This window comes from Pygocentrus nattereri, chromosome 16 (genome assembly GCF_015220715.1).
Source record: "Pygocentrus nattereri isolate fPygNat1 chromosome 16, fPygNat1.pri, whole genome shotgun sequence".
NCBI lineage: Eukaryota > Metazoa > Chordata > Actinopteri > Characiformes > Serrasalmidae > Pygocentrus > Pygocentrus nattereri.
This window is the reverse complement of record NC_051226.1, coordinates 33,086,908-33,101,578: the sequence shown is the minus strand read 5'-3', so window position 1 is coordinate 33,101,578 and position 14,671 is coordinate 33,086,908. Positions and strand designations below refer to the sequence as shown.

The following is a 14,671-nucleotide window of genomic DNA, read 5'->3' as shown; positions in this document are numbered from 1 at the left end:
CACACATATATACACACACTTTCTAGCCGAGAAGAGGCGTTGTTTTTTAATCGCACCCGTTTTCCTAAAGGTCCCGCCTCTTCCTGTGCGCTGATTGGCTACATACGTGCGCTGGGATTGGCTAGCGCTGCGGAAAAACTCGCAGCCAATCACAGTGACGCTGCCCGCGCAGGAGCAGCCAATCGGAACGCCGAAAGTGGCGGGACTTGGCGGAAAGCAGGTGGGAAATAAAAGCTCCAACTCAAATCTCGCGAAATTAAAGATGAAATGTGCATTTAAAGACACAGGCGGCTTTTATTTATTTTAGCTTTGCGATTTTTGAACAAGTTGGGGGGAAAATGATTTGTTGATTTTATTAATAACGACAGTTAGACCTTTTTAATATACACTCTTAAAAACGATGGTTCTTCAAGGGTTCTATCCCTGCTGAAAAAAGACCACAAGAACCGTTATGAGGGAACCGTGATTGTTTTGCTTTTAGAACCATGAGTTCTATGTAGACCTACACGCATGCTTAAATGGTTCTTTGTGTGGGGAAATACTGATGGAGGATATGTATAAAATATGTATAAAATGCTGGTTCTTTAGTAAAGTAATTGGTTCTATGTACACATGATTAAATAGTTCTTCGCATGATGGTTCTATGTTTATAGAATGAGCCTTTTCGAAAAACGTATTCTACATAGCACCAAAAAGGGTTCTTCTGTTGTTAAAACAGGACGGTGCTAGAACCCTGTACCACACATTCTACATCAGTCTGAAGAAACATGTCACCATGCATCTATTAAATCCAAATACCTAAAAAAGGTGTCATCAAATTCTAATTCATATCTTCATACGGGCAAGAGCGTCACTGTGGTCAGAACCTGACCACTGATTAAGGGATAGAGCAGGGGTCATCGAATAGATCTCACCCGGGGCTCTATGGGTTTCACTCATTCTCTCCCACATGTTTAGCAGTTTGAGGATTCACCACAAGGGGGAGCTACTAGTAACAATAATGCTGACTTTTACGCTAGATTTAGTGTCCTGTTCTTAAAGTAAAGAACTGTTCTCATCTTCGTTCTCTTGAGTGTGTGTAGATTCTGTTCTTACCTCAGAACAAATCCCAAATAAGAAAACACTGGTGAATGTCAGAATCTTCGTGAACACTGCGTAAGTGGGTTTAAGAAGAAATTTCTTCTTAAGAAAGGTTGGTGAACGAGGAACAATGTTGCCCGTCGTTAGTATTATATAATGACAGCAGCTTTATGAGAATCCACTTGTATTAAAATACAGTATATATGAGCACAGAGAGCAGGAGAGAGAGGCCAGACACAAAGGGCTGACACCACCTGACACCAGGCAGAATGCAAATATGATGCAATGATGTCACAAATATGCTAATTAGCACATGGCGTCATCTACTGACTTTTCAAACACGGCTTTAGCTACTTTAGGAGTTGGCAACACTAAGTGCCTTTACATTGACTTAATAATCTGATCATAATCTGATTTTCAGCAGCTGTCTGATTATTAAGTGGTGGTGTAAACAGCAAACTCTGATTCCTTAGATCAGATTAAGGTCTAGGAGTCTGATAAAGAGGCTGGATGTGGGTTCAGTAACGGGATGGGTGTTTCAGTGCATGTGTACTCTTACTCTGATTTCTTTCGTTTCCCTCAGTCTGAGCGTGTGTGAAAACAGAGTGCCGTCCCGGAAACAGCGAGCAGCGTTCAACACGGCACCCCGAGACGCTACACGGCACTTTTGCTCAACAACATAAAGAGTTTAAATATCAGTCTTCTAGATGATGTTTATTCATATTTAGAATGAGTGTCAAGTTACGTTTACGTCGCGTCTTCTTCTGTGAGTTTATTCGCCGGTTATAAAGCAGAAATCCGATTATTGTCCGACTCCTGTAGCTTTCCCGTTATCTGAGTACCCAAGAGCACGAAAACACACTGAACCAGTTACTGAGACAATCTCATTTACTGCACTTAGATTATTAAGTGGACGTAAACACACTGACCGATAACCGATTAAGCAGTTTTTGTGTGCACTGCAGTGACAGGCGGTGGTGGTGTATTAGTGTGTGTTGCGCTGGTATGAGTGGATCAGACACAGCAGTGCTGCTGGAGTCTTTAAACACTGCGTCCACTCACTGTCCACTCTATTAGTCACTCCTACCTCGTCAGTCCACCTTGTAGATGTAAAGTCAGAGGTGATAGCTCGTCTGCTGCTGCACAGTTTGTGTTGATCATCCTCTAGTCCTTCATCAGTGGTCACAGGACGCTGCCCTCAAGACGCTGTTGGCTGGATATTTTTGGTTCTCAGTCTAGCAGAGACACTGAGGTTGTTTAAAACTCCAGCAGCACTGCTGTATCTGATCCACTCAGACCAGCGCAACACACACTAACACACCACCACCGTGTTGGTGTCACCGCAGTGCTGAGAATGATCCACCACCCAAATAGTACCTGCTCTGTGAGGGTCCATGGAGGTCCTGACCACTGAAGAACAGGGTGGCAAAGTATCAGAGAAACAGATGGACTACAGTCAGTCTGTACTACAAAGTGAACCTATATGGTAAGTGGAGCCGATAAAATGGACAAAAATGCATTTGAATGTGGCTATTTATGACAGAAAAAGTCCGGTATTTCAGATTTCCGTCCAACTACAGGTGTCTGCGTCTCTCAGCTCCTATTTGGTGTAAACTCATGCTGAATGCAGTCCACTATTAAAGTGTGTGATGCCACCTTGTGGTTGGCAGCTGAATTTGGATAAATCTGATTTCATAACCAAGGTCAACGGGTCACATTAAACCTTCCTAATACGAGAAAACAATCATTATTATTGATTTCCCAAACCTATATTTAATTTACTGCCCATAAAATGTTATATTGTTGTCTTATGCAGAAATCTGAAGGCCATATATGGACATCTGTTTGAAATTATATGTACATATATGTTGTGTGGACATCCAAATATTATGGTCTTCTATGCATAATATATAGATCATACATAACTGAGTCATGGTTGACTCCATCCCAGCTCATTTGACATGCCCATTATTACATATATTAGATTTCTGTAATGTGATGATGCCAAAACTGGCCAAACAAACTGCAGATCTGTAAAACCTCAATAAAGATTTAGCATAGCGTTCAGTCACGTGTGAACTTTCCCTCACAAAATGGTAAACGTTGACAAAATGCAGGTTTTAAACCGGCTGCTAACTGTTTTTAGCTAGGCTAACATACATTTGTCCGTTGTTCTAGATTCACAGTGTCAGAAACATCATAAATACGTCAGAGATGAGTTTACACAGTTTGAGGGAAGCGCGTGAAGAGTCATGCAGTTAGCACCATGCTAACTTAAGGCTAACACGCCTCCACTGCTTGTTAGCTACATTAGCCTTGTAGCTCCCCTGCTAAAACTGTAAAGGAGCAAATTTGAGTGAAAGTCGGCAAGAAAACATTTAAATATACTCAACTACATTACTTATACTCATTAATTACTACGATACTTATATATCGCTGCTGTCGGAAGAAAACCTTGTATCTCCAAAATGGTAACTTTACAGGAGGAGGAAAAAACCTACCTCACTTTCAATGCAAGTCAATGGAACCTGAATTTTCCCATGTCATTTTGGGTCATTTCTTTAAGGCTGTTCATCATAAAATTGACAAACAATGTAAAGAGTAACGGATACTTTCAAATTATGTCAAAAATTGAAAAACGCTGAAAGTGGAGATACAAGGTTTTCTTCTGACAGCAATGATATATATATATATTTATAGTGGTGTGAGGTGACGCGACTTAGCGATAGAGGTCCTTAAACAAAACTAAATTAGCATAGCCGCTGCAGCTTCATGTCACACTGAGGTATTTAAGCGTACTTAGTATTCATTTAAATAACCCTCAATAACCTTCCACAATAATACCCGAGCAGCAAATACTGTTTACCCAATGATTCATTTCATTTTTACTATTTAATCCCAAATCAGAGCACACCAAGAGATAAACACCAACTTCACTCATACTTATGAAACAAACGTCCTCACTGTGGCTATGGGTGTTACTCAGTGAAATATCTGATGGCCAGGCCAATATGATTATATCACTGTGATAAATTATGACAGTGCAATGTTTTCCTAACACATACAACCAACTGCGCATCTCAAAGTTTACATGGATTCAACGCAACAGTATGTGAAATACTGACTAAAATCTGTCTCGAGTATGTCTTTGCTATGACTGATTAGATAAAAAAAAATAAATGCTATAACATTTATCATGAAACTTTCACAAAGCATCGCAATATATTTTTGCCATATTGCCCAGCTCTACTTGGCGACTCTGAACACTAATAATTCCTACATTTCACTGCCTAATCAACATTCCTCCAGTTTGTTTTATAGCACTACCATAAAAACACAAGATGGAAAACCATAAACTCGACAACCTGCATAGGAACAGATACGACGGACACCTCGTGACTTTTTTTTAACGTTTTTATTATCACAGAAGCACAACAGGCACCACTATGCAAGTGTACATCAAAACGTTCAAACCACCAGGTTGGGGAAAAAAAATAAAGCTGAGAAGGAATGCTAGCTTCATGAGAGGAGCACAGCAAAACGGTTCCGAAAAACGAGGCTCAAAGATTGACTCACGAAACAGAAATAAAGAGGTAAAAGCACTTTGGATGTTACGCTTCCTCCTGACCTTCTGGCTTTGTACCAATTTGTTCGGCTGATTTTCTCGCGGCTTGCTCTCGATTTAAAACTGTCGAACGTGCCGACCTTCGTCCCGACGGTTCTACTGAACTGCGTAGTACCACGAGGCCTCCGTTCCGAGGTAACAGTAAAGCGCTGTGCGTGACAACGTGTTTATTACCGATGAAACATTTTCAGACACATTAAAGGAGGACGAGTTCACTTTAGACACACGAGCCAATCGAAATGCAGTGCTAACGTACCCAAAAGTGTAAACTGAATGACCTTTTTTTGTACATTCAAGAGAAAGAAAACATTTTTTTCATCTACTTTTCATAAACAGATTGAACAATTTAAGAAAATAAAATAAAAACACACTGATTGATACTTTATAATTGTGAGAATTGCAATATGCTCGTAATTCCCTTACAGGACGATTCCCTCGTAACAAGAACGTGGACACAACTGAAAGAGGAATGACACGGAAAAAAAGAGGAAGGAGGATAAAGGATAAAAAGATGAGCCGTACTAACATCGAAAAATACCAAAAAATCCAGCTGTATTTGAACACAAAAGCATGAGGAGAGAAGCGCTCACTTTGAAAGAGGGGTACAGGGTGGGGCTTATTCCATGGGGGAGGGGGGGGGGTGAGGGGTAAAAGGTAGAGGAAAGACGGAATGGTGGGAAGAGAGGATAAATGGAGTTTGAGGGGGTTGAGTGAGGAGGAGAAAGACGAAAGGGTGGAGGAGATGGGGGTGAAGAAGGGGTCGCAGGTCTCAGGTCTTGGGTCCGGAACTAATCTTCATCGGAAGAAGAATCCCTGTCGAAGTTGTAGGCCATGAAGAAAACGTCGGGTCGAGACGGGACGGGGGAATGGCCCGGATTCACAATCTCAAAGCCCAGAAAGCTGAACGTACGCACCAGCTTAGCTGCGGAGAAGAACGAGAGGGGAAAAAGGGGGTTAAGAGCCTTTACAACCTCAATATTCTGTATAATGTAATATATTAAAGCCTTGGATACAATAAACTCTTAAAGATGGTTCTTTAGTAAAGAAAATGGTTCTATATAGAACCATGAACACTCAAAGAACCTCTTGCATGCTTAAAGGGTATTTTTTTGCATGTTAAAATGTTTTTTTTTTTTAGACTGATCTAGAACAGCAGCTTGTTGAAAAGGGTTCTATACAGCACCAAAACTGGTTCTGTTACAATGACAAACTTGTAGCAACAGAAGAACCCCCTTTATGTGCTGCATAGAACCATACACAAAACATTTGCCATCAATCTGTAGAACTATTTCACCATGCAAAGTGTTCATGGGCCTATACAGAACCATTTTCTTTACTAAAGAACCATCTTTTTAAGTGTAGAAATGACTAGAAGTGCTAGAAGAGCTAGACCATAAACAGACTGGATACCCATCTGACACTATCCGACTGCTTTCTGTGGATTTTTTTGGGGGTGAATAATATTGGGAATCACACACTACTCACACTTTACTCGATTCTCTCTCTCCCAGCTGTTGACTCTGACTGACCTAAAATCTGCAGACTAAAGCCAACCAGCACCGACTCTGCTAGACTGAGAATCAGGACTAAAACCAGGATTCAGGGATGCTGCACGATTTTGAAAAAGTCAGAATTAACTGCTTGTAACAGTCAACTTTTTCTACCTTAGGATTAAAGAGGATGTTTTCGCTTCTGTACATTTAAGACCGACATGTAAATGACTGGCTGGCTGCCTCGTCCAAAAACCAACCCAGACAAACACTCCTTATAACTTCAATATAAGTGGGCAGAGCTAATCTGTAACGGGCTGAGTGGGTGGCCACATGCAAATCTAGCTCCACTCACTGCTCACCCTCTTCCATTTTTCCTTGCCCGGCCTTTTCAGTATGTTGGATTACCGCCTTCTAGCTCTTCACCAATGGACAGTTTCTGGCCACAGAACCACTGAAATTTCCCTGACAGATTGATGCAATTTAAACCCCTTGAAAGGCCAAAACTTAACAACTTAGATTATAGAAGGTTAAAAGCTTAGAACATCTACTTGAATTGTAATACATTTAGCTACTGAATAATACACCTGGAAGAGTTTTAATATGGTAATTCTTTAATATGGTAATTCTTTTCAACCCAATCCAATGTAATCTGAACAGGTAATGTTCTCTGAATATAATAAAACTAAAAGATAAGACAGCTTCATGGGTATAAAGTCCCTTTATGCAGTTGGTGCTATGATAATAGGTGTACATAAGCTTGTATTACTTGTTGGCTACATTAACCTCATAGCTCCAGTGCTGAAACTTAAGGTGGGAGGACCAGGGCAGGGGTTCTATGTCCAAATATTCTCATTTATTGAATTCTATACTGAATAATTGAGTATTTTGAGACGTAATTCATATAATATCCTTTGGGGGGGGGTGGGGGTGTAATGCAATAAATAACCTTAATACATTAATAACGGCTAACATACCACGATCGTCTCTGTTCTTGTAAAAGCAGACATACACACTGACGACTTTTAGATGTTCTTCAGCAAATTCCAGCAGAGAAGCAAAGCTGTAGGGAAACATGAAACCACAGCAGTTAAGCACACAATGCATTAAATCACATATGCTCTTGTTGACTAACACCATGCTGACAACTCACTCGCTTACTCTGTCCCACTTCTGCTGTCGGAACAACCTTGTATCTCTATTTTTGTCATTTTTCTTTTTCACCTGTTGTCTTTTACATTGTGTATAAATTTCCAAGGTAAATAAATCAAAAATAAACAGCCCAAAAGGTTTTTGGTTCCACAGACTGACATTAAAAATAAAGCAAGTTATCACTCTGGAGATGCAAGGTTTTGTTCTGCCAGCAGCGAGATATTAAAAAATTCCGTTAAGAAAATGAACAAAAATATGCTGCAGAGCTAAAAGCAGTAGCAGCAGCTTGAACGTCAGTCCATGTCATACAGTATCAAAAACCACATAAGCAGGACATCATCTCACACAGTTTGAGACGAGCGTGGCGATTTCAGCATTGCACTGATTAGTGGGTATAAACTAGGGGTGTGCGATATGGCAAAAACACAATCTCACGATACTCGAGAATGTTTTCACAACACACATTCATTCATCAGAGAGAAAAGAAGCCCCAGCTGTGCCCCACAGCTAAAGTTAGTTTAGTATAAACTTCCACTACTTATGAGCTACATTAGGCTTACAGCTCCAGCGCTAAAACTAAAGAAGCAAGCGTCACTCACAAAACATGACTTTGCTGACTGACTGTTAGATCCTAATGTCAGTGCATACTGATCAATGCACAATCCTGGGTTCATGACTAGATCATGACCTGTGGGGTTCAGGCCTATGGTACGCTGGCCTATCACTCACAGTGACGATGATATCCGATCAGCGATGTTCCAACGCTACCTGTTGTTAAGGCTGCATGTTCCTGGACGTCATAAACGTCCTTGGGGGCCCTTGTCCACCTAAAGCTCTATTTCATCCAATCCTCTCTCTCTCTATTGTCTTGCCATGCCAATTGTGTGTATATAAACTCTGCTATTCTGATGGGGAAGCTATATATTTTATATATGCTATATTTAAATTACGTTAAAAGGCATCCCTTCTGACCCCTCACCTCTCCTTGCTGCCCTCCGGGAGCGGGTCGTTAGGGATCTCGACGTACAGGCCGTCTCCACGAAGCACCGCCTCCCAGTTTATCACCCGGGAGACGGTGGGCCGGCTCTGGAAGTGCAATATCCCGGGGCGACCAGCCCCAGCAGGCTGCTCCGTCACAGTCAACTTCCTGTCCTACTCAGAGAGAGAGAGAGAGAGAGAGAGAGAGAGAGAGAGAGAGAGAGAGAGAGAGAGAGAGACACCAGGGCGGCACATTAGTATATTAGGGTGTAATATTTATACATTAGTGTTTATGCTGCTATGTATGGCAATTACGATTCACTTAATTATACTTTAAACACACTGCTGAATCAAATATGACGTTATTCTACGCACAATAACACTTTTGCTGGATTATATGAACCCCTCATTTTATCACCCATAGAAACTCATCTGGAGCTGTGATTGGTCAGGAGGCTCACAGCGCACAGTGAACAAACACTGATTGGTTAGAGGCTCATTTGCATATCGCGATCTTCTGTAATCACCATTACAAACACAATTATCACAATACGGACCAACTAGAATGAATTAGATTTTAGAGAACCACCCAAACCATCCGAGAAGCTGTTCATAAAGTGACAATAACTTATATATATATATATATATATATATATATATATAAATAAAAGATTGTCCTGCACAGAACCACGAACACTCAAAGAACCATGTGTGTGATTAAATGGTTCTCCGCATAGCGAAACCGTTCTCCAGACTGACAGAGAATGTGCTGTAGATGCTTCTGTACGGCACCAAAACGGGTTCTGCTCTTACGACAATGGTATCGTAACAATAAAAGAACCTCTTTTTGGTGCTATATCTATCTGATGAACCTCTCATGATGTAAAGGGTTCTTTGAGCATTCATGGTTTGATACAGAAGCACTTTTTTGATAGACAACCCATGAGAAGCCAACTTTAAGAGTAAAGTATGGGAACGCTAACTTTTATGTATATTTAACCTGTTTGAAAAGGGTTCTGTGTAGCACCAAAGAGTTCTGTTGCAAGCCTGGAATAACATAACAACCCTATTTGGTGCTATTTAGAACCCCACGCACCACAATGAACCACTTCGCATCAAACCACTCTGAATGACTTCAAATCTCGACAACTGAATTCCTGAACCTACTGTTTATTTTCACTTTAACCTGCTAGAAGCTCTCGGCTCTGCACACAAGAGCACACAGGCCTGTGCGTATAAACAATGAGCACCTTGTTGAGGCGTGAGAGAGTGTGTGTGTGTGTCCTGTGCGCTCTGATACCACAAGGTCATGTGATGGGATAAAGCCTGTGTGTATGCGGTGTGTGAGCTGCAGACTGACCTACCAGAAGTTTCTACCTTCCTTCACAGATTGACAGTCAGAAATAACCGCAGTTTAAATGCTTCTATTTTTCCCCCCCCCAACACAAACTACATGCAAGAGGCTGAGAACTGAAATTCCATACTTTCATAGTACCAACCATGACTTGATTACTGAAAAATCTAGACTGCTGATTCGCTGCCTAATATACATGCTAACATGGCGGTGGCAGCTCTATGTAAATTAAACTACCCTGCAGGCTGCTGTGGTTAGTAAATACAGCCACTTCCTGCACGTCACACACTCTTCTGGTTTAAGCCACACACACGTTTGCTATGTGTCCCATATACCAAGTTAAAGCGAATACACGTTGGCCATATTTCTGTAACTCTCTCAGTCAAATAAGTGAGAATATGTTAACGTATCCCCTGCAGAGGGGATACTTTTGCATATTTTAATGCTCAAATAGTGTTTATTTCCTAGACGTTTTACATATTATGGGAAAAAAGAAATAAATAACATGGCCAAAACATTACGGCACGTTATGGTTTTTATTTTCTCTCCGATACGTTAAAGTCAGCAAATAAACGTCATCTAATTTTATTTTAACGTCATTAAAATGTCTGACCAAAGACACACATGCACAAACAAAATTAGGCATACAAACAAACTCTCGCAGTCAGCGTGTTTTTGCCTTTAAACATATTAAATAGCAGCAAAACAGCTATAACTAGACATACACAGAAAAAAAATATTCATGTTCTCAAAATACTACTAATATGTTGAGGTACACTAAAAAGGCTCATCAATTCAACCTAAAAAAATGACTTCATGTAATAAACAAATTACATTTATTCGACTCAAAAAAACGGCACTGATTGAAAGTCATTCGTGTAATAAACCCATTTAGAATAAAAAACTTATTTACTCGCTACCATATGAACTCATGAGGCAGTTTTACAGTGTAGTTAGGGAAAAAAAGGGTTTGCATTGGCTGCATTAATACAAACATCAGCAGAAATCACTGAAGTCCTTGCTAGAAACGCAAGACAAATGTGTGTGCACTCACTGAATACAGCGGCCGAGCTGTGGGAGGGTGATCCCGTGTGCCATTCCCTCGCCCACCTGGGATCTTCAGGGGTGGGAGAGGGGCATCAGGAGCACCACAGAGGCCCGGGACCAGGGGTACTACTACAGCGTAGAGACAGACTGCAACACATGCACACGCAGAAGAGTTACCAAAACATCTGTCACAATGAATATTCATCATCTGCAAGACGGCGCCGATGCTACTGATAATAATCAGGCTGCTAAAAAAAGGCCGCAGTACAGAAAGTCCTGCAGTTATCTGTAGATCTCGTCTGGACCTCAAAGCAGCCACGTAACAATGAAAAAGGGCGCGGCTGGTGAGATGGTATTTGTGATTAAAATAATCTGGTCTGGCTTGAAAAATGTCAGATTTGTTTATCCAGGCGACAGTATGCACCTCTGACTGCATGTGGCATATTTAACTACCCCAGGTGTTGGTGAGCTGATGCTGCTCAAGGCCTGACACTGAACCCAATAAACCCGCACATCATCATGAAGCAGCTGGACGTGACAAACCGAACGAACCATTTATTGCGCAACAAACCTAGACATGCACACAAGTCTGGGAACCAAATTACATCCATCTGAACTACAAGTTAACTGAACCGGTTGTTTAACAGTCTAGAAATACTTCAAATCTACAACTGTAGGCTAGCATTCAAAAAACTAAACCAAATCCCATCAGTGATCAACAGCTCCCAAACTCAGTAGCAGGTAACTATGACATCATTGCGAGGGACGTGAGCTGGGTGGTAGGCAAAAACGTGACATCCACAACACTTCCAAGATGTTTTTATATATTACTACACAATATACATTGTTACAATAACACCTAATAATAAATCAACAAAACAATTCCACATTTTAAAGCGTACCATGTATTATTACTTTAAAACATTTATTCGCAATCAACACTCCACTCTAATCAAACACGCAGCTGGGATGTGGCTTTAAATCCTGATGATATCCACAATATACTCAGAAAAGCATGTTGTGGGTCACAATAACAATAAATATCGTCAGACTGCCCAGCCCTACTTGAGATACTGTGATGCAACAGTGAAGAGCAGAGAATGACGTTAGTGTAAAAAGCAAAAATGTTTATTTAACAAAAACAAAAAAGTTTTTTGGAACAGTAAAACCCTTATTTTTCTATTTAACTGTAGTATGCAGTACAACAAAGTAAACAATACACGTAAATAATAATACGTCTATATCTACGAAACCCACACAAAGGAAATAACTAGATTATATTTAAAATCTAGCACTGGTGAGGTCATTTTTAACGGATTCGCACTTGGCGAGCTCATGACGTCACCGCTTCAACGCGGGGCTATTGTGACGCACCACTGAAACAACAGCGGTGTCACGGCGGATGACGCGGAAACGTTTCTAATAACGCTATAAAAACCAAACGTAAACAGAGCAACACCTTAGCAACCAGTTGGGACACCACAGCATACCGAAACAAAGCAGCGTCACATGAAATATTCAACAAGAAAACTGAATTAAAGCGACATTAAAGCGACCGTCTTTAAACAGACGCCACAGTTAGCTTCGCTACGCTAAGCTAACGGGCCTTTTAAACTGACGGGAGCCTGACGTAGCTTAGCTTAGCCTGCTTCGTCGTTTTACTGCCGAAGGAAAGAATTTCCCTTAGCGCTCGATGTCATGACTCTATGAACTAATAAGTACACCTAAACAGGTGTAAGTTACACTACAGCCCTTTTAACTCGTTATTCATTTTAAGGTTTTTTTTTGTAATCGTTGACAGCAGCTAGTTGGCTAACGTTAGCATGTTGCTATGCAACTGAGCTCGCGCTGACTCGATCTGTGAAACGAAATAAAAGCAGTCGAATATAAACGTAAACATGTCAAATGCTTTTATTTGGTTATATTTAAAGTGTTTTTTTAACGACAGGTGTTCAGACAGGCGTTGTAGAAAGCGAGATAGAGAAGAGTGGGAGCTAAGCTAGGCTAGCCTAACGAGGCTTCCTGGTCGAATTTGCCCGTTCCACCTTAAGTGGTGCCGCAGTTACTGAGGCACCACTTAAGGTGGACCGGGGAAATCCGAACAGGAAGCTGACTTCAGCGGCTGGTGATTAGATATGTAACGAGAGGCCAGACTAAGCTATGCTAAGCTAAGCTAACCCTTCCCCCCACCAGCTTGTTTTTTTACTTACTTGCCAATCATGTCACAAATATTACTACTACTTCTTAAAGCGTCCATCTCGGTTTGGTTTTGCCTTTTTCCTTCTTTTTCGCGAGCAAAGCAGTGACTGTTCAGGATCCGCTGGAGGTTGGATTTGACCATCCGGCCCGGGGGACGTTTCACGGCCGCCTCACTCTGCTCTCGCCTCCGATACGAAGTGAAAAACTGCGCCGCTGTAGCATCGCGTTATGTGGCTCTTTGTTTACACCCGTTTTCAGCCATATGCCCGCCTATCCTTTGCTGGGATTGGCCAGCGGGACTAAGCAGCAGGCCATAGGGCGAACTGCTTGTCAGTACGAAACGCCAGCCAATCGTAGCACGCGAGAGGAATGAATACTAGCCAATCGCAGGGACGGAGAGGTGGGATATGGCGTGATTCGGGTGGAAAAGAAAATTAAAGCTACGCAGCAGACAGAGAAAATGAAAACACAACAAGCTGCAGAAGTGAAGAGGATCCGTGGGGGCGGCGTTGTAGCTAATGGAAAATTACTGAAACCCTGCAGAAAACACTGGAGGAAATGAGAAAGCTGTGTGTTGATTTTCAACCATGCCCCATCCTACGCGATCCGTTTCGAAAGAGTTTTTTTTTACATATATGAAGGGCTGCTCAAGAAAAACAACAGCCAATTATATATATATATATATATATATATATATATATATATACACCTTAATATGTCTTTACTTAGATGTCTTGATTGTGTGAACCTGATCAGAAGCGCTTGTCCTGTTGTCTGTCTAGACTGCAGAATAAGCTTTATACTGAATTACAGAGCAAATTGAAAGTGTTTTAAGGTGGCTGGGTTCCCAGACTCCAATTAAGCCTAAGTCTAGACTAAATACATTTTTATTCAGTCCAGTACATTGGATACATACATACATCAGCTCTTCTGAGGCTTGTGCCCCGTCACCCAAAATTCCTTCCCTTTTCATTTTTCTTCATGTAATGTAGCTCAAAATACACTGACATGAGCAGTGTGAGTGACGTGACTGGACATCTTCATAAGTCTGAAGACCAGCTGAGTTTTTACCCTGTCTGTTACTGATTATATCCCTTAACTGAAAGCCGTCTGTCTGATGGGCCTCATCTGTGACAATCATTTACCGCACAGTGTGAGGTGGACAGATCAGCAGATTAGATATCAGACAGTGTCTGAGTGGATGGGAGGTAAACACTGTCTCTGTTGTCCAGTTTCTTTTTGTCCAAACACCATTTTTCAATTCCAGTTGTAAAACAAAGGTTTGATTTTTTACCAAAATCCAGGTTTTGTCCCCATCCCACTTTTTAAACTCGTTTTTGTTCAGTCTCCTGTCTAACTTTTCAGATGGCAGTGTTTGTCCCCTCCCCATCTTCTGAAAATCCAATGTTTGTCCCCTCCCCCACTTTTGAAAATCCAGTGTTTGTCCTCCCTCCTATTTCTGAAAATCCAGTGTTTCTCTCTTCCCCATTTCTGAAAATCCAGTGTTCCTTTCTTCCCTATTTTTGAAAATCCAGTGTTTCCCCCCCACACACTTTGAAAATCCAGTATTTGTCTCATTCCCCACTTTTGACAATTCCGTTTGTGCTTGTGAATCTGCGTTCTCATTAATGTGTGTGTAATCTTGCACAAGGTGGGTGTTTCTAATAAAGTGGCCAGTGAGTGGAAGCACAAGGCAGGTGTTTCTAATAAAGTGGCCAGTGAGTGGAAGCACAAGGTGGGTGTTTC

At 41.3% G+C, this 14,671-nt stretch overlaps 1 protein-coding gene across 1 annotated transcript; it reads right to left on the bottom strand.

Annotated features, from left to right (window-relative positions):
* Positions 1-4,476: 4,476 nt before the first annotated feature.
* On the bottom strand, positions 4,477-13,142 carry oaz1b (ornithine decarboxylase antizyme 1b). Its single transcript, XM_017681993.2, is given in 6 exon segments — positions 4,477-5,627; positions 7,173-7,258; positions 8,327-8,499; positions 10,734-10,820; positions 10,822-10,873; positions 12,937-13,142. Coding segments are annotated over 6 exon segments (663 nt in total). The 5' UTR covers positions 13,068-13,142; the 3' UTR covers positions 4,477-5,493.
* Between the last annotated feature and the right edge of the window lie 1,529 nt (positions 13,143-14,671).